Below are 18,396 nucleotides of genomic sequence, written 5' to 3'. Positions count from 1 at the left end.
AGGAAGGAATTGGAGCAACTTTAAAAATAATTTTAATGTAAATATTTGGGATAGCTTTAGAAGTCAAAAGGCTTTTCCTGCCTTTCAAGTTCCATTTTACAGTGAGATGCAGCTGTTAAATAAGATTGTCAATCACTATAGCAAAGAAATTACCTCTGTTGCTTCAATATATAACATGTATGAATGGAAGTAAATCTACTTTATAATATGATAGATATGACTATATCAATTAGACAAGATTGTTGTCAAGGTTATTGAAACTAGATCATTCTTCAGCACCTTCTGTATGTCTAGTGGAGTGATGAATGATTAATGTTCATGGGCAGTAGTGCAATACAAATACTAAGCAATCAGGGCAATAAGCTATTTTAAACAGGATAAGATGATGAACACCATCTATTTAGTCTCTCCTTACAGAATAGAAAACTAAATGACTCATTTTGCGCATGGAAGAAAAAATTTAATGGTTTGGAAAGGAGCTAGCACAACTATGATAGAGAGAAGTCCAGGGATTTGTCAGATAAAGTAACTACTCAAGTAGTTCAGAAAATTTTGATGAAGTGCTGGTTTTATTTATTCTGAAGTCCATTATTAGGACCATAACATTTTTGGATTTCTTTCTATTGTTGTTTGTTTTTTAACCAGTCAAAGGAGGACATTAGTCTTCATCTCTGACCTTTCATTAGGATGTCTTTTATTGTCAGTCAAAACTATCATAAAATGAGAAGCAGATCAACTGAATGGCATTGAAGAATAATTCCCAAACAGTGCTCTCTTTCAGCTAGGACCTATTGTTCTTTTTGAAATGTGATTTGCAGGAATTTTCATATTCTGCATGGTAAATGTCTTTCAGAGATCCATGCCTCTAATTCAGAAACTGGGATGTAATTTTTTATATTGAACAGAGGGATAAGAAAAGTGAGAACTGAACAGTGTTGCACACTTTTCTTCCTTGCTGCGCTTAAAATGCTGTTGGGTACTTACTGAAATATGTAAAGGAAATACTTAATTTTTATGTAAACACTGTACTTTCTCATTATACTCCAGTCATTTTTATTAGTATGGTAAATAATTTGAAAAGTGCATTTCTACTTCCCTCAGATCAAACCCTCTGTCAGGAGGGAGACCAGAGGTGCTCTTCCTGCCCTGATCCCTGTGGAGCTTCTCCCTGTGAGATGAGGAACAGCCAGGCAAACTGCAGTAAGTAGGTCATGTGCTTCATACTATTACTCTTTTCGAGTGTTCTAGTTTATAATGAGGATGCAGGGTATAACACAGTAAGTAATACTTCAATTTTCTAGCTAATGTAGATGTCTAATGACTAAGCTTTGAAAAGGGCAATGTTGAAGAAAATATGTCATCAAAGCTCTTGATCATTGATGTACTAGGATTTATAGCATTTGACATTGAGGTATTTTAATTTTCTCTTCTGTGAAATGTATTGCAGATAAAGGAGTAGCAGGATCTCTTAAGCTGTAGGACAGACTCAGAAGGAAAGACTAACATTTGAGTTACTTAAAATGAGTCAGATGTTCCCCTGGACCATATGTTCTGTTTATTCCTCTCTGGATTATCAGGAATTGCGTGTGAGACTCAATGTTACTATCTTCAAACCTACAGTGACACTTTTGCGCATAACGTAATGGAAGCTTTCTAAACACAGTATGAAAATTATAATCATATTGAAAAGAGCTATCAAAATGTAAAGAGCTATCCTCCAGCAGCATTTCAGTAGACTAGATTTTCTTCCAGAATTCACTTAAACCTATATAAATACGAAGTGTAATAAAAAAGAATGATATATGTACATTTCAACCCATTAATCTTGAATAATGTTATGTTATACAAAGACTTAGAATATTGCATGTACTTTTGTGGTCATCCTGAAATATTGGTGAATGTGCAAAGTTCTGTACACATCAAAGAAAGATGTTTACTAGCCAAAATCAAAAGATGAGCCCAAACCTATCTGGGCATCTCAGGCAAAAGTGTGGAAGGACAAGGGATGGTTCATCATGAAGGAAAGGAAATGGAGGTAATGTGGGGAGAATTGTTAAAGTCATTGAACCTCATGTACCCCGAAGATGTGACTGAGTGGTTTGAGACAACAGAAACAGTTCAGTATTGGTAGTATGCCAGGATTTAGCAATGAGGAAAAGCTGGAAGCTTTGTGATCATCAAATTAGCAGTACATAGTAAAACAAGATACAACACCAAATGTCAGACCAAGATAGAGTTCTTTATTCAGCTAATCAGCCCAGTTCTGCTGATTAGCTGAATAATTGGCTGTTGGATCTTCTTCCAGCTTCTCTCAAAGATACAGCTATGGGATGACACAGTTGTCACACTGTACTAGCAGCTGATGCTGGCAACTGGCTAACAGAGAATATTAATCATATTAAGGTATATTTAGCCCCAGAATAGACAAATATATGCATTTTTTACTTTTGAATGGTATACTTTTTTTGTGGAAAACTTTTTCAATATATCCAGAGTAAATAAGTTTAAATAATTTCACAATCATCTCATTGCTAAATAAAAAGTTAAATTTCAGTCTGAATTGAAGTGAAATTCTGTCTGTAGTTTTCTGTTATGGTAGAAAATTGAAAAATAAATATTTCGGAATACCAGTGTGAGAAGAAATACAAAAGCTATACAATTTTTAGAAATCCAAAATACTTGGCTAGTTCAAAATTTGTTGTGATAAACTCCCAAAAGTTGGAAGATTTTTGTATGCAGTTACAATATATATGTTATCATATGGACTTGTAGCTGTTGCATCTGTTTTGTCTTTGCTTATCATTCTGATTTGTTAGTAGTTACGTCTTACCCAAATTAAATTATTAGCATGCAGACTGTCTCTTGCGCAATGCTTGTGTAATACATAACCTAATTGTCCCCTCCTTCAGATCCTGGTAAACAAGGAAAAAAATTAAAAGCAAATCCTGGCTTCTGTTTTCTATACAGAGATTTTGTGCGGTCTCTGTCACTACAGATTTTTACACCCTGACTGTCTAAAGCCTTGAGAAAGCTGATCAGTCCTCAGAGCTGACCTGCTTTGATCAGGGCATTGGAGTAGAGACCTCCTGAGAGCCTTTCTAATCCAAAGTATCCAATGCTCTCTGTCTTCCTAATTTTGACAACTGCCCTGTCAGTTAAGTGTGTCATGGTAGCATAGTAGATACACCAGTATGTTGCTGTGCAGTACACACTGCAGGGCGATAGAATATAAGTAAATAATGGTTGTATGGAAAGTAATCTTACCCCTTAAGGAGTTGCAGCTGGGTTAATTATTAGAGATTGGGAACAGGCCTGAGTTTAACAGGCCGCAGCTGTAGCCAATGAGAAGAATGTTATAAAAGAGTGGATTGGTTGGTTGAGGGGAACTGGAGTCAGTTGGCTACTGTGAGGACAAGGAAGAGTCAGTGCCTAGAGGACCTGCCTACAAGAAATATGAAGGAGGTATGAAACTCTAGTAATACGGAACCTTTGCAATGTAATGGAACTCTTGCACTATAATGACAACATATGGCAACCCTGAATGTGATTCAAGAAAAGGACTTGCGCCGGCAGTTTATAAAAGAAGACTCAAGATCGCACTAAACTATATGACCTCGTGGATTTGGGATGACCCCATGGATTTTGGACTAAACTATATAACCCTATGGACTAAACGGTATAACCCTATGGATTTGGGATGACCCCATGGATTTTGGACTAAACTATATAACCCTATGGATTTGGGATGACCCCATGGATTCGGGACTAAACTATATAACCCTGTAGATTTGGGATGACCCCGTGGATTTGGGGAAACAGGACTCGACCATACAACCCCGTGGATTCAGGGAAAAGGAATACTATTGAACTCTTGCAGTATAATGACAACACACACTGTTCTGGTTTAAGGATAGTTTATTGTATCACCTTAAAGTTAAGATGTTGCTCAGAAAGTTAATGACTATTAATAAGAAAATAAAAGTATCTTAATGGGTTATGAGGTAGGCAGAATTCAAGCCTGCCTTTACTGGCATGAATAGGCTTGTAAGGGATCTCTAGCTCTGGAACTTGTAGTTTCTCAAGCCTGAGAGGATATCCCCTGACTGATATTTTTGTAAATATGTATGGAATTATTTCTTTTGAATTTAATTTAATCTCACACCATTTGTGGTTCTGTTTGTTTTCTCTCTGTGAAAGGTCAGTGTGAACCAATTACTCTGGAACTTTGTATGAACTTGCCTTACAACTATACTTATTACCCAAACTACCTGGGCCACAGGACACAGAAGGAAGCCTCTATCAGCTGGGAGTCTTCCCTTTTCCCAGCTTTGGTTCAGACCAACTGCTACAAGTACCTGATGTTTTTTGCGTGTACAATCTTAGTACCAAAATGTGACCCCCATACAAATCAGCGGATTCCACCTTGCAGGTACTATACTAAACCGTATTTCATTTCATTCTTGACTGTCTGTCATAGTAGTTTTTTCCAGTTTTATGCTTTCATTGAAAATGCTGAAAATTTTGCTTTGGAATTCTATAGGAAAAGGCTGCGGCTGACCAGCATGCCCAGGTCCCTCTTTGGAGGGCTGCTCTCCAGTTTGTGTCTAGTGCCACTCCATCCTAGGTGCAGGATCAGGCATTTGTTCTTGTTAAATTTTATGTCTTTGATGATTGCCCGGTGCAAAGGCCTCTTGTCCCTTCAGAGTCAACACCGTCTCTCGGTTTTGTATAATCAGCAAGCTTGCTAATGATGCACTAAACTGCTGCATCCAGACCATTGATAGATGTACTGAACAGGACAGGCCCTGCAGCTGAACCCAGAGGAGCAGCGCAGGTGAGCAGTCAGCAGCCAGATGGAGCCCTGTTTGCCAGGACCCTTCAGTTTTTCACCCAGGGCATTGTGAAGAAAATAAAAAAATTCAATTCACTAAAAGGTCAAAGGAAAATGAGTGGAATAAGATACCTTTCATGAAAAGACTGTCTCTAGAAGAAAGGTGTGTAAATAATCAAAATGCATAAAGGCAAATTAAAATTACACAATTACAAAAATTACAATTAAAATGAAAAATATTTTTATGAAAGAAATGAAAAAAAAAGGATGGGATCCTTTGGTTGAATATTTTTCAACCTACTAGGATCCCAGACAAAAGTAGTGGCTAAATGTTTCAAACATTAGGGGATTTTTCTGTTATGCCTTTATACCTTTGTAATTTTGAAGCATTTCACAGTGGGTATTTTGAGAGAAACCATGGATGATTCTTAATCTCAGTGGATTGAACAAATTTTGCAGTGATTCCCATCTTTTATAAGGTTAAAAAAATGCTACAGAAGGACTTTATTCATGCCTTTTCCTGACTAACCAAACCTGTCTAACAGCAGATGAAGATGTAGAAAGTATTCTGTTGCTGTAACTGACAACAGCCTCAAGACTGGGCTGGTCTGAGCTTTGCTTTTCCTAAAGTTTTAATTTCATTTAATTCATTCAGGGAGTTCTTCCCTCTTTTGTTTGCAGGGTTAAATATTTTGTCCTTCTGAAGCCCTGTGGTTTCTGAGGTAGCATAATCAGAAGAGGTAGCATTTCACTCATACGAAATGTGTTTCTTTTTTTTCCCTGAAGGAGAGCAGTTTGTCCTTCTTAAAAATCATTCTCTGCCATCTCTTACAGAGGAGAGCATGTTTGTGAGCAGTTATATTTGGTTATCATTAACCTATTTATCACATAACTGCACAGCAGTAACTTAGCTTTTCAGCCATAGCATTCTTTGATATATGTATTTTTTCATATTAAAACATCTGTTTATCTGATTTTTTTTCTTGATATTCATGTTTAACTGCGGCTAGGATTATTAACTTCAAGTATCTGTGAATTTCCAAGCCATTCATTCAGTTCTTTAGTGCAATTCTGCTTTGTCTCCTCAGGACTTTATGTGTACAGTCTAAGGAACGCTGTGAGGCTGTGCTTGGGATTGTAGGTCTGCAGTGGCCAGAAGATACAGACTGCACTCAGTTTCCAGATGAGAACTCAGACAACCAAACCTGTCTAACACCAGATGAAGATGTGGAAGGTACCTCTTACATATATTACAGCAAATAAGAGATTTAAATGGGTTCCCAAAGTCACTGGTCTTTGTTTTTTTCATACCTCCGCTTTAATTATAATATTTAAACTGTGGAAATTATTCCAAACTGAGTTTCTCTACTCAGCTGTGCTAGTCTCTTGGCAGAATTCTTGGCTGGATTTCTTGCTCCAGGGAATTGCTGGCACTCAGTGAAAGAGCTCCTTAAAGATCTGCCAACTCTGTTCCACTCCTTTGTCCCAAAATGGTACTGTGAGATAAGGCAGAAGCAGTGAAAGGGTTAATTAGTGGAAAGTTATACTTGGTTTTCATTCGTTGAAATAGACCCATAATTGTCAATCTCCTTTTTCTTTTTTTTTAATCCTGGGGATTTCTTATTCTTATTTCAATGCATAATACACCACCACAATGGTGAGAAGAGAAGCTAGGAAATTCATACCCACGGTCTAAACATTGCATGCCAGGGATTTGGCAAAGCAATGACATTTGATAGAGGGCAGCATGGAAGGGAGAGCTCTGGAAAATGCTGCTCTACCACGTTCCTGGCGCAATTAAGAAAAGTCTCACCTGATGCATAATTCCAGTCTCACAAGCCTTCTATCTGTGTTATTTAGCCTTCTGAAACAGCCTGGGTGACAAATCAGTGCCCATGCCATGATGAAGCTTTATCTTAGGGAGTGCTGTTTGTCCCTGTTGGTTGTCCTTGGCAGAGTGCTCCCCCAGTCACTTCAAGTGCCGCTCTGGACGGTGCGTGCTGGCGTCGCGGAGGTGCGATGGGCAGGCTGACTGCGAGGACGACAGCGACGAGGACAGCTGTGGTAAGGACATGCTGTCAGCTGGAATGGAGGGCAGCTGCAGCATTGCAGAATGAGCTTCATCTTTCGTTCAGTTATTTGAATTGTAGCATGAGAGTTCAGAGAAGGAGAACCCCTTTTTGTGTGTTTAGAACTATCGGGGTTTTTTAAAGACAATATCAGTAAAAATACTATAGCAAGAATCCTTCTTAATCAACATGAATACTATTTGTGATACCTGATCATTTAGATTCTGATAACCATACTCTATGATGTTTTGAGTATTCCTTAAAGAATCAAGCTAAAAAATTTCTGCAGGTTTAGTTATTTTCACATTGCTGAAGGCTTTACTGAGCTAAAATGTGACTCCCTGGCAGATTAAATCTTGAATCTCTAAATGTGGTTGTAAATTTATACATGATTATGTTCTCATTAGGATGTATGGACAAAAGATGTCATTATGATATATTGTGTTGCTGAAGTGGGTTCTGCATGCTTTTTCAGATTGGTCAACCTCAAGTTACAAATACAAGCATAAACCCTTAAAGTTTATTCTCCAACATGTTTCTGAGTTTACTTTTACTATAGATGCTTTTGACTTTTAACTTAACGGGATGTATTGAGCCTGTAATAACCAAGAAATCTCTTGGTCACTACGTACCCTTCTACCTGCTGGCAGAACAGTTTCAGAAGGAGAAAGGAGTTCTAAATATTTATTAACTGACTAAGCTGCAGTCTTCAGGGAGGTCTGCATGCAGGCCTGGCATCCCTAGGGGCAAAGAGAATAATCATACATCACTAAGGATTTAGAGAAGAGGTGTGCTTATGAGCAAAGGATTGGAAAACATTGCAGCAGAGTAGGGTTAAGGTGCACAACCTGTGTATTTTTTTAAACTGAGAATGGGTTAAGAGGGTAGCAGTTTATGTGAACAACAAAACTGTGACAATAAGAGAATTTATACTCAGAGACAGTAAAATAAAATCCAACACCAGAAAGCTAAAGCTAGGCTAAAGTTCAGTCTTAGCAGCCCTATAAAATGCTTCTTTTCAAAAAGCAGATTGTTTTAATGTTTGCAGTAGCCAAGGGTTTATTTACCCCCAATGAGTGATGTATTCTCAGTCTCTGGGAGTTTCCAGATCATTCTTGTATTCTCTCTCCTCTTTCTTTATTTCTTTCCCTCCCCTGTAAACAAAGAAAGAAAGGGGTAAAAAAAAATGTTATGCTCTCTGCAATATGATTTAATATTAGGTCATTCTCTTATTTGGGTTATAAAGAAAAGTCAGAGCTGATGATCACGGTGATTCTTTCAGAGTTTGACATCCCTTTACTTTGAATCAATTGTCTCAGTTGTCCTTCCTGCCAAATATTTTTTTGTTGACACCAATTTTTAACTCCTTAGAAAACAAATTATGTGTCTTTTAGGATAATTTTGTTCTCCTAGACATTAACATGTGAAATATTGTTCTAATATGTAACATTCGTTTCTCGAGTGGATCTCTCTCTCAAGTCTAGACAGAATGTCACAAGCAATCAGCAGAATTCTTATCAGTTTCTATAAATATGGAAGACTGTATCAGCTAGGAAATTACTGCTGTCAGGGTGACATTACATTGACCAGGGCTAATACTGTTACTGAAAAACAAAAAGTCCTTGCAGAGCTCCAGGAGCAGCTGTCTCTAACTTATTCATATTCCATGTGTGCAGGACAAAATCAAAACTTGATGATCTTTCCATGTGTAAATGGATAGCTCAAATTTTCTTAGTGTTATCCTTTTAAATTGGTTTTCTAACATTAACAAAAGACAGAATGTTTAATTTGAACCCCTTGTATTTGAAGTGCTTTAAATGATCTATGTGGAACAGCTTTACAGGGCAGGCAGAAGGAGGCTGAAAAAGACTAGCTACAGCTTTCTTTTATGCTTAGACTACTCTGGCCAAAAAATAGAAGTTAGAACCCTCCAAAGAGACTGAGGTGTACTCTCCCCATGCAGAGCTATATTCAGCACCCACTGTCTCCTTCTGTCAGCAGTCCCTGCTGTGCTTTCAATGGGCTTTGTGAGAGGACATCTCAGCCACGCAAGTGCAGTGAAATCCTCAGACTTTAGTGCCATCTACACTGGGATTTGGGGAGAAAATTTGATTGAGATTACTGGAAGTGAGACTTTGAGTGCAGTAAAGTGCAGGGAAGGTAATTTCAAAAAAATATTATTATGAAAGATGTCACGAGATTTTGTGGTATTAAATATTCTAGTTGGTTGTAATTGACTGCATTAAATTGCTGGCTGCTGAGCAATGCCTCTGGCAGGGAGCAGAACAGGGCCCTACACCTACTAAAGAAATTGAGGACATAACATTCATAGCCAATACTGTCTTTCACTATTTTCTGCAATCTGGGTTTTGACCTGTAGTATTTTAGGTGAGAGAAAAATGTGGTGGTCTTGACATTAATCATTTAATGATTATTGGGTGGGAAATGTATACATGGACAACAATTGGTAACTTCCTTCATATTATTAAGAGGAAGGCAGGTAAGATCCTATATGAAACCATATCTCTTGTCAAAATGTATTTTTGAGATGGGGTTAATGTACATATAGACATGTTTTTCTAGCTCTGTTTTCACTCCCCTTTCATTGAATTAAAAATGCATGTCACAAAAGTAATTAGAGATGAAATATAAATACTCCAAATGGTAGATGATCTCTACCAACAAAACAGTGTATTTGAAGACTGAATTTAGTAACTAGTGAATTTTTCATAGGGAATTGTGTATTTGTCTATGTGACTAGTTTTGGAGAGTCTTGGTACACTTCACAGTGTAACACTGTAATGTGTGATGAAGAGAAAAGGAAACGTGTATTTAATGAATTGTAAACACTGCTAAAAAATTGCTAGGTTCATAAATTATGGGGAGTTTAAGCTTTTTGTATTTCATGTTAATATCAAGATCCTAAGATGGAATTCCTTGTTCTATATGAGTAGAGATTTTTTTTTTTGTTTCAATTAATTTTTCATCAAAAGTTATCAGAAATATTGTCAAGAAGGAGACCTGGAGAGTGGTGATACCCAAGAAAGTTATTTGATCATGAGGAATTAGTTTCAAAGGTTAAGGCTATTTATTTCTCTGGGCTTTAACATTTTTTTACACGTTTTTTCAAATCTAAACAAAATCAAGCACCCCACGCATCCAGGTACAGGTAAAACCTGAACGGATTTTTCCATTAATCCAGTAGGGATTCTCTGATTCATATTTGTAAAATATGTACTTCAGAATTAAAATTTCTTGGAAACGATATATGTGCTTATAACTTACTGCTTTCACAGTTGCAGGTCCTGGCAAAAAGAGGTGCTGCTTCAAATACTGTTTTTAATTTATATCTGAATTATTTGTATGTATGAACATCAGGGCTATCAATTGAGTTTGCCCTTAGATTAACATGAAAAGTATCATCTATAGAACAGGGCAAACAAGGCAATCAAATAATCAGTCACATGTTGTCCTTAGTCAGGACAAGTCATTTTTTATGGCTTCCTAGAAAACCAGTGTCAGTCATGCAGGACATTAGTATGTCAAAGTATTTAAACTGATACCACAATAAAATGGTTTTTTAGTTGATGGAAATAAAAAGTGGAATAAAATAATTTCTAAAATGTACTTTGGCCTATTCTTAATTTCCTCTAGCTGACCAAAAGGAATTTTTCTGTCAAAGCACTTTGACATAGTTTTGTATTACTTCTCTTTCTACCTTTCATTCTGATTCTGTGTTAGATTCTGCATCAGCACTGCCAGAAAAAAAGCATGTGTTTCTACAGTGTTTCATGGAGATTCCATGTTTTTATAGGATATGCTTTTGAAAGACCAAGGAATTTCTATGGACTTCAGAATTCTAAAAGTTCTTATATTACTAGCAAATGTATTTCAAGAATAGTGGTATGCGTTTTGAGCTAATTGAGCTAATGCCTAAACCATTAGAGATATGTATAATATACACTCATAATACAATTATTATTTCAAAAGCACTGAAGTACTATGAAATGTTAAAATATTTAGATCCATTTATCAGGTGTGCACTGTGCCAGTCTTATTTCCATTTCTTCATTAGTAACAATTCTTGGTACCTTCTAAAATTTATATTGCAAGTGAAAATATTTTGTGTGTTTCAGGACTTTTAAGGAAGAAAACAGTTGGTTCAATATTGCATGCAAGTATTTCAGAACTGTGCTTCTCTGCCTCCAGGTTGTAGAGAAAGGGGTCTTTGGGAGTGTCCTTTGAAGAAGGTGTGCATCAAACACACGATGATCTGTGATGGTTTCCCAGACTGCCCTGACATGATGGATGAAAAGAATTGCTGTAAGGACTCATGCAGTTTGTTGCTCCCTTAAAAGGCTGATCACAGTTTTGGGGTGTTGGGGTCCAATAGAAATCAAAGTAAAAATGCTTTATGCTTTCTATAAGCAGAAAGAATTAGTCATTCCCTCAGTTCCCTTTTCAGTTTGTCTACAGCACCAATTTCTCTTTCCTCATCTTCTGTCCTTTGTCATTCACATCCTGGGATCCTTTCTGTCTGTTTGGTCACTCTCATCCTCTTTTTCTCTTTTTCTTTTCTTTTTTTTTCTTTTCTCTTTCTTCCTTCTTGTTCTTGTGCCTTTGTACTTTTATTCCTTGTAGATTTTTGATTTTTCCCAAGTTTCCTCAACTTCATTTAATATACACATAGCTCATAGCTGGTCACTGCTCATTTTTTCCTTGATTTATACTTGATTTTACTTCTGATCTGTTTTTTTTGGTAAATGTCCTTGTTTAGTTTCTTTCCTGATTGATGTTTCTTAGATTCTGTCTCCCTACTTGGCTCCACAGGTTTCTTCTGCAATCCAGTCTGTGATAAAAATCAAGGTATAGAACTTAGGAAGGTGCACTGGTGTCATGGGCACGCTGTCCATGTGCATAGTGCAAGTCTGTTCAGAGTGCTGGCAGGGAGCAGCCTGCACCCTGCTCCCCTGTGGGGGCTGTCCTCAGTTCTCTTTCCTCTGTTTCCATCTGAGAATGGGATGGGAAGTGGTGGAACATCTGTACGCAGCAGCTGCTTTGCGGCCTCCCACCCTGCATACTGAGCTGGGAGTGAGTGCCCTGGGATGTTAGCTCCACTTTCATTAATATTAGTGGTACTCTGAATTCTCTTCTCCTGAGAAAACCTGGTGTGTGGGCATGCTCCCAAGACCAGGAAGCAGAAAAGACATACTGGGAGAAAGTCTGCACAACAAAGGAGGGATCACTGGTTGGTAAAGCTGGTTGAAAACTGAAATTTTTCATCTCTCAGGAAACTTGGAATTTTGTCATTTTTGCTGGGATGTTTGGATATAATTGTGTGATTTAAAAGAAGTTGCTCCTGAGTCTCTGGAGTTCTCTTGGTAGGAGCATTTTGTGTCCTAATTGAAGCCGATGAATATGTTTGCCAAAATGAAACAGCAGCCTGCATGTATTGCTAGATCAAACTTTGTTTCTTTTTGGGAAGCTGAAGCTCACAAAACATTTCTTAATCTGCTTTTTGTTGTAAAGATTATACCATTTAACTTCCAAACTCTGTGTTGTAATCTAAAGGATGGAGGTGGTATTAAAGTGATTTACTCATGATCACACATTAGGATTATGACAGAGAAGAGATTACTAAAAGGCCAAGGTTAATCTAGTTCATAATTACCAGAGTGTATTTCCTCTCTGCTTTTGATTTGGGGCTTGAATAGTCTAAAATGGCAGCAAAGTTTTCCCAGCTGAGGGCTTCCAGTTTTTGAATTATGCTCTCTCTGGAAGGTGGAGTCAAAGTGCTTTTTCTGGTTTTGCATGCTTTATTCCAGAGCTAGAAAGACCAGGGGTAGGCAACACTGCCTGCTCTATCTGTATGGTTTTCCCTGTGGAGTGCACTTTTGTACTAGTGTTGCAGATAAGTGCTTGGATTGTATGGCAGTATAAATTCTGTACATCAGCCAAACATGGGCACAACTGAATGCAGCTCCCTTCCATGCATTTTCTCCTGCTCTGCTCTCCCCCAGGTCTCAGAATTCCATAATGATGGGGTTCATAGAAGCTGGAAGTGTGTTAGTGAGGAAGGTACTGTACTTCTTCACTCCTGCCATTTGGAAGGGAGGTTGTTGAGGGTAAAGTCATTTGCAAATGGAAGCTCTTGTGGTTCCCATACTGAACATAGTCTGGAAATCCATATGTAAGGATACCAGCTGTGAACTGGAACATGTCTATCAGTACAGCAGTTCTCACCTCTAAAGTAGAGATAAAAATAAATATGTGATTTTCAAAAGCAAAGAGGAATTCAAAAATTAATATATAATTGCTGTGAATGAGAAGAAATAGATATTCATTGTGGTAAAATATTTTTTTCAAAAATCATGAAGCACTAAACAACTTTGGATCAGTCGGCTAAAAAGCACAGAATGGTATTTTCTCTTACAGCTTCTGAGGGACTAAGACAGGTTTCATATTACAAGATCACAAATGACACTAAGTAATCCCAGATCTTGCATTTGTAGACGCTCTTCCTTCCCTCTGAATTGCAATGCCCTCTGTCACTGCATGGCAGCAACCATTATCTGCATCAGTGGTATCCATGCTGAATTTTGTTGCAAACCTGCCTCACTTAGTTTTTCCATAAATCTGATCTGTATCTACCTTGACTTTCCTCAATTTTTCATGTCAATATGAATTTCACTTTGATCATGTCTTTCTCAGGAGGAAGCATGTTTTTGTCTTTGCAGCATTTTGTGACGAGGGTGAAGTTGAATGTGCCAACCACGAGTGTGTGCCCCGTGAACTCTGGTGTGATGGGCAGGCAGACTGCACTGACAGCTCAGATGAATGGGACTGTGGTAAGTTCTGCTCTGAAGTGCCTCAAAGTGCTCTTTGGGTGATGGTAGCAATCATTGGTGATTTAATTCAGAATACAGTGGTGGAGAGGTGCTCCCTCTGTTAGCCAAGAGAAGACTGGGGTGAGGTTGGGAAAGCATGCAAGGAAGTGGGCAAAAGAGAAAGCAAAAGCTCAGTGTGAAGTGTCACAGTGTAAATATATAACTAAAGTGATATAGCAAGAAAATGTGTAGATGATGTGTGTAATCTGGAAAGTATTGTGGATAGAGGAGAGATTAAGAAGATGTTGAGATATGGAAGGACCTTTTGAGAATCTTTTTTGCATGTGACAAAAGCAGTTCCTGAATTTTTACATACATATTCTCTAAGAGAGAAGAAATGGTGATGATCTAGATCTTCTATCTAGATTATCTAACTAGATTAAGGCTATAAAAATTAAGGCTATCAGCAACCCATGTGAATCTGTACTGGTGAATTAGAAATATTCGAGTTTATTCTTACCCTCTCAAATTGCCTTTGCTGTTCGGTGTGTCATGTTGTTCACTCTAGCAAGGTTCTGACTGATACCACACTTGCCTTGGTTTTAAATTGCATAGCTATTCAGCATGTAAAGCTTGAAAAAGTGCCAGCAACTTGGAAGAATCTTGAATGTAGTTGTATGTTTTCAGTTTTCCATCTATAAAACTATTTTAAATAATACTGAAGTTTTCTTCCTTTTTTCTTTCCAGTTACACTGTCTAAAACCAGGAATTCCTTGATGCTCCTGACTGTTCACAGGTCAGCTGCTGATAACCATGTTTGTGCTGATGAGTGGCAAGAAAACTTAAGCCAACTGGCCTGCAATCAGATGGGTTTAGGGTAAGGTCAGTAGTTTGTAGCTTTGATGAATTTCTTAAGACAATTGGAGTGCTGGTGTTAGATGTGAACTATCATTGATCACTGCAATGTTAGACCTAGTGTGGAAATGGTTCACAGAGAAAAGAGGTAATGAAATTTTTTTAACTATGGCAGGAACAGAATTTCACTGAAATCTAGGCACTTCCATCACTTTATAAACGTTGCATGATTGTTAAGAGTGTTTTGAAAAGATAATGGTGTTTTGCCAAGGCTCAGTACATGCACTAACAGTTACTGCTAAGGCTCAGAATGTAATACTCTGTTTCTTCCTAAAGAATTAAAGCAGACTCAGGAAATAGAGGGAAAATCCTCATAATTTATTTGCTTTTTGCAATAAATACTGTAAGTTAGGCAAGTGGATGTATTTAACTTGGGCATCTCTGGACAGCAAATTGTTAAAGAGAGGATTTCTGTGTGGAACTCAGAAAAAGAAATAGCCTCTTAGTGTCTTTATTGCATGCACACTGAATTGTGGAATAATTGATGCAAAATATAACTGTTGGATAAAAAGCAAGTTCAGCTGCTCTGATATTCACAGCTGTCTCTTACTGGGAAGAGGCAAATCTGATGGTAAATAAAGGCTATCTTTTGCTAGTTCTGATCCCCAGACTGAATTAAGAGGTGTCTTTTCTGTTTGCTTTTCTCCACTACACAAACTGACATTCTTTGTACCTTTCTCAAAGTACACAGGAGGATAAAGACCCTGGGTTAGGGGGTCTGCACTTCATGTACTCTGTATAGTCTTGCACTGCAGGGATACTTGGCAGCCATTCTAACAGATGCCCCAAATTGAAGACCACCTGTAACTGGACTGCTTGCCATTCTAACACACAATTTTATACTCCTCTATCTAGTTTAGTGTACCTAAATAATATTTGCATTATCTTTTTGCTTTAGCTTAATATAGCATCCTAATAAAGCTTTATAGAATGATAGAATATACTGAGTTGGAAGGGACACAGTGTCCTTGAGTCCAACTCCTGGCCCTGCACAGGACACTCCAACAAACACACCCTGTGCCTGACAGCACTGTGCAAATCCTTCTTAACTCAGGCATGATGCTGTGACCACTGGCAAGCCTGTTCCAGTGCCCAACCATCTCTGGGTGAAAAACCTTTCCCTGTTACCTAACCTAAACTTCCCCTGATGCTTCATACCATTCTTTTGAGTCGTGTTGCTAGTCACAAGATTGAAGAGATCAGTGTCTGCCCCTCTGCTTACCCTCCAGAGGTAACCAAGTGACCTCAGACACTCCTCATACAGCTTCCCTTTCAGTCCCTTCACCATCCTCATGGCCATCTTTTGGATGCTCTCTAACAGTTTAATGTCTCACATTGTGGCACCCAAAACTGCCCGCAATATTCAAAGTGAGGCTGCCACAGTGCAGAGCAGAGCAGGACAATCCCCTCCCTTGCCTGGTTGGTGATGCTGTCCCTGATGCTCCCCAGGACAGGGCTGTCCCTCCTGGCTGCCAGGGCACTGCTTGCTCATGTTCACCTTGCCACTGGTCCTAACATAAAATTTGCTTCTCTTTCCCATGATGCTTGCTGCTGGGAAAATGAAAATGTATTAAACTATCACAATCCTCTGATTCCTTCCTTTTTTCAGAGGTGTGCCTAGGCTGAAATCAGCATGGGTAGAAACCTACAGCTTCCTGCTTCTTTACTGATGCTTGCTAACAGGTGTCAACAATCCTGCACTTTTAAGAAATGTAAGAGACAAAAATGATTCTTAAATGTCACAACTCAATTTTCTAACACGGTGACATATTCTACAAAATAATATTTCTACAAGATCTTGGTAGGGACAGGCAGTTGTGTCAAGGCAGTAGGAAACTCTGAAGTCAGTTCAGTTCTGAAGTCTACAACTTCAGTTTGACTCCACTACTAATTTCTAATTCTTTCTTGCAGTACTTCAGAAAACCAGATCACTGTTTGTCTTTTCTTAATGCCCCATTTTGTCAGTAATCTGAAGCCTTATTTTCTTAGCTATTCTTCAAGTTTTTGTAGAGTGGCACTGCGAAAAATACAGTAAATTAGCTTTGAAAAGCTGTAAGAAAAACAAAAATTATGATGCGTTACCAAAACTGATTTCCAAAAGGAGTAATATGAGTAATACAGCTTTTTAATTATTTTGTTAACATTGCATAGGGATTCAGTGAAAATGTTACGGAGGCTAAAGTTTTCTATATGGTGAAATGGATGACTCTATAACTGGAGTTTCATGCTGCTGTGTAATCTGATCTGAAGCCATGAACTTCATCTCTTGGCATTTATGTCCTGTATACATTATTTAATTGACTTACAGCAAGAATAGCTGAACGTGAGGTTGACAATATTGGTGTTTTTAACAAGCTCTTTCTACTCACCATTGAGGATGCTGGTAAATTAGACTGTGTATTGCACAGAACTCAAGTAATGATAAAACAACTCTTTTTATGTTAAAAAAAAAAAGAAATGTCTTATGCAGTGCTTTTCTGCAAGTATTCCCAATGGGAACAGCTTCATTGTAGTCCTTCAGAAAATTAAAGCTGTGAATGTACAAATTCTGCCCACATTAGAGCGCACTGCAGAACCACCCAGTTTTGTGGCTATTAGTTACTTACTTACTTAATAATTACAGCAACTCTTGATTTTGCTTTAATAGCGCTCTTGTTTATTTTTACAGAAAAATAATGCATATTATGAGTGAGATATCAAATTGAAGGCTTATTAATGCCTTAGATCAGGAATTACAATGAATGATAGCTTTTGGAATTTCTATTTTCTGTAAAGCTCTGCAAACTATTTTTAATAACTGTTACTTTGCCAAATAAAAACTCCCAATTACTATATAATGTGGTAATGTTTAAAATATAAAGGCAATGTCTTTCTAACAGCTTTTCAATATTTTAGTTATTTAAAAATAACATATTTTAATACTTTAGGCTAAATTAATCTGAAAAAATGAATGAAGATAGTGACGTGATAGTGGTTAAAGTTAGGTTGATTTAATGGATAGTGGTAACACATTTTACAGAATAGCAGTTTGTCTGTTTGGAACATACAAACCTTCAGTCTGAAGCAACATGAAAAGTTCATTCTATTCTGCCCATTTCACAAAATGCAGGCAATTTTGCTGTCTGTTTGCCAGTTGTAATTCCACAGACGATGTGGTTTTCCAGTTTTTCATAGCACCACTCATGGAATGTGTTGTGTGATGCATGATGCAGCATCAGACAAAGCCACAAGTTCCAGGCATTGTCTGAAAGGCTTTGGACTATTGATGGCTGGTGCTCAAGCTATGCAACATGTATTCTTAGCAGTTTTTATGTTTCCTTCTAGTACAAAAGATGTTAAATTTGTTTGTTTGTAATGCCAAGACCTTAATGAGGATGCTCAAGTCTTAGGTTTCACAGTTTACAACCAGATGGGACTATCATGCCACCTAATCTGACTACCTCTTTATGTCAGGACATATAAGTTTATTCAGAGACTTCTGACTGGGGCCAAGATTTCACTACAGTGAATTTAAATGCAGTCTCTGGCAATTAGTTTTTCTGTTAACACAGGTAGAGAACAGAACAGCAGTCAGTCTCACATCTGTCCTGGTGTGTGCTAGAGGCTGTGCTGCTAAGGTTGGGTGTACTGCATAGGTTCAGAACACTGGAAGAATGTTGGAAGAATGTATTTTGTCATGATGTTCAGTTGAAGAAACCCACTTTCCATATACTTGGAAGTCCACATTCTTTGCTGATGAAATGGCAATCATAAA

The 18,396-nt window shown here is 37.8% G+C and overlaps 1 protein-coding gene across 6 annotated transcripts in view; it reads left to right on the top strand.

The window, feature by feature from the left end:
• The window catches only part of CORIN (corin, serine peptidase), a 120,557-nt gene that overhangs the window by 81,023 nt on the left and 21,138 nt on the right, over positions 1-18,396 (top strand). For all 6 annotated transcript variants that reach the window (XM_030947027.1, XM_030947026.1, XM_030947024.1 and 3 more), the window contains 7 exons: positions 1,102-1,200; positions 4,198-4,429; positions 5,920-6,065; positions 6,788-6,895; positions 11,110-11,223; positions 13,638-13,748; positions 14,475-14,604. In XM_030947027.1, the coding sequence (XP_030802887.1) occupies positions 1,102-1,200; positions 4,198-4,429; positions 5,920-6,065; positions 6,788-6,895; positions 11,110-11,223; positions 13,638-13,748; positions 14,475-14,604 (940 nt within the window). The remainder of the gene's footprint in view (positions 1-1,101; positions 1,201-4,197; positions 4,430-5,919; positions 6,066-6,787; positions 6,896-11,109; positions 11,224-13,637; positions 13,749-14,474; positions 14,605-18,396) is intronic.

Source organism: Camarhynchus parvulus, chromosome 4 (genome assembly GCF_901933205.1).
Source record: "Camarhynchus parvulus chromosome 4, STF_HiC, whole genome shotgun sequence".
Lineage (NCBI taxonomy): Eukaryota > Metazoa > Chordata > Aves > Passeriformes > Thraupidae > Camarhynchus > Camarhynchus parvulus.
This window is presented reverse-complemented; position numbering and strand designations above follow the sequence as displayed.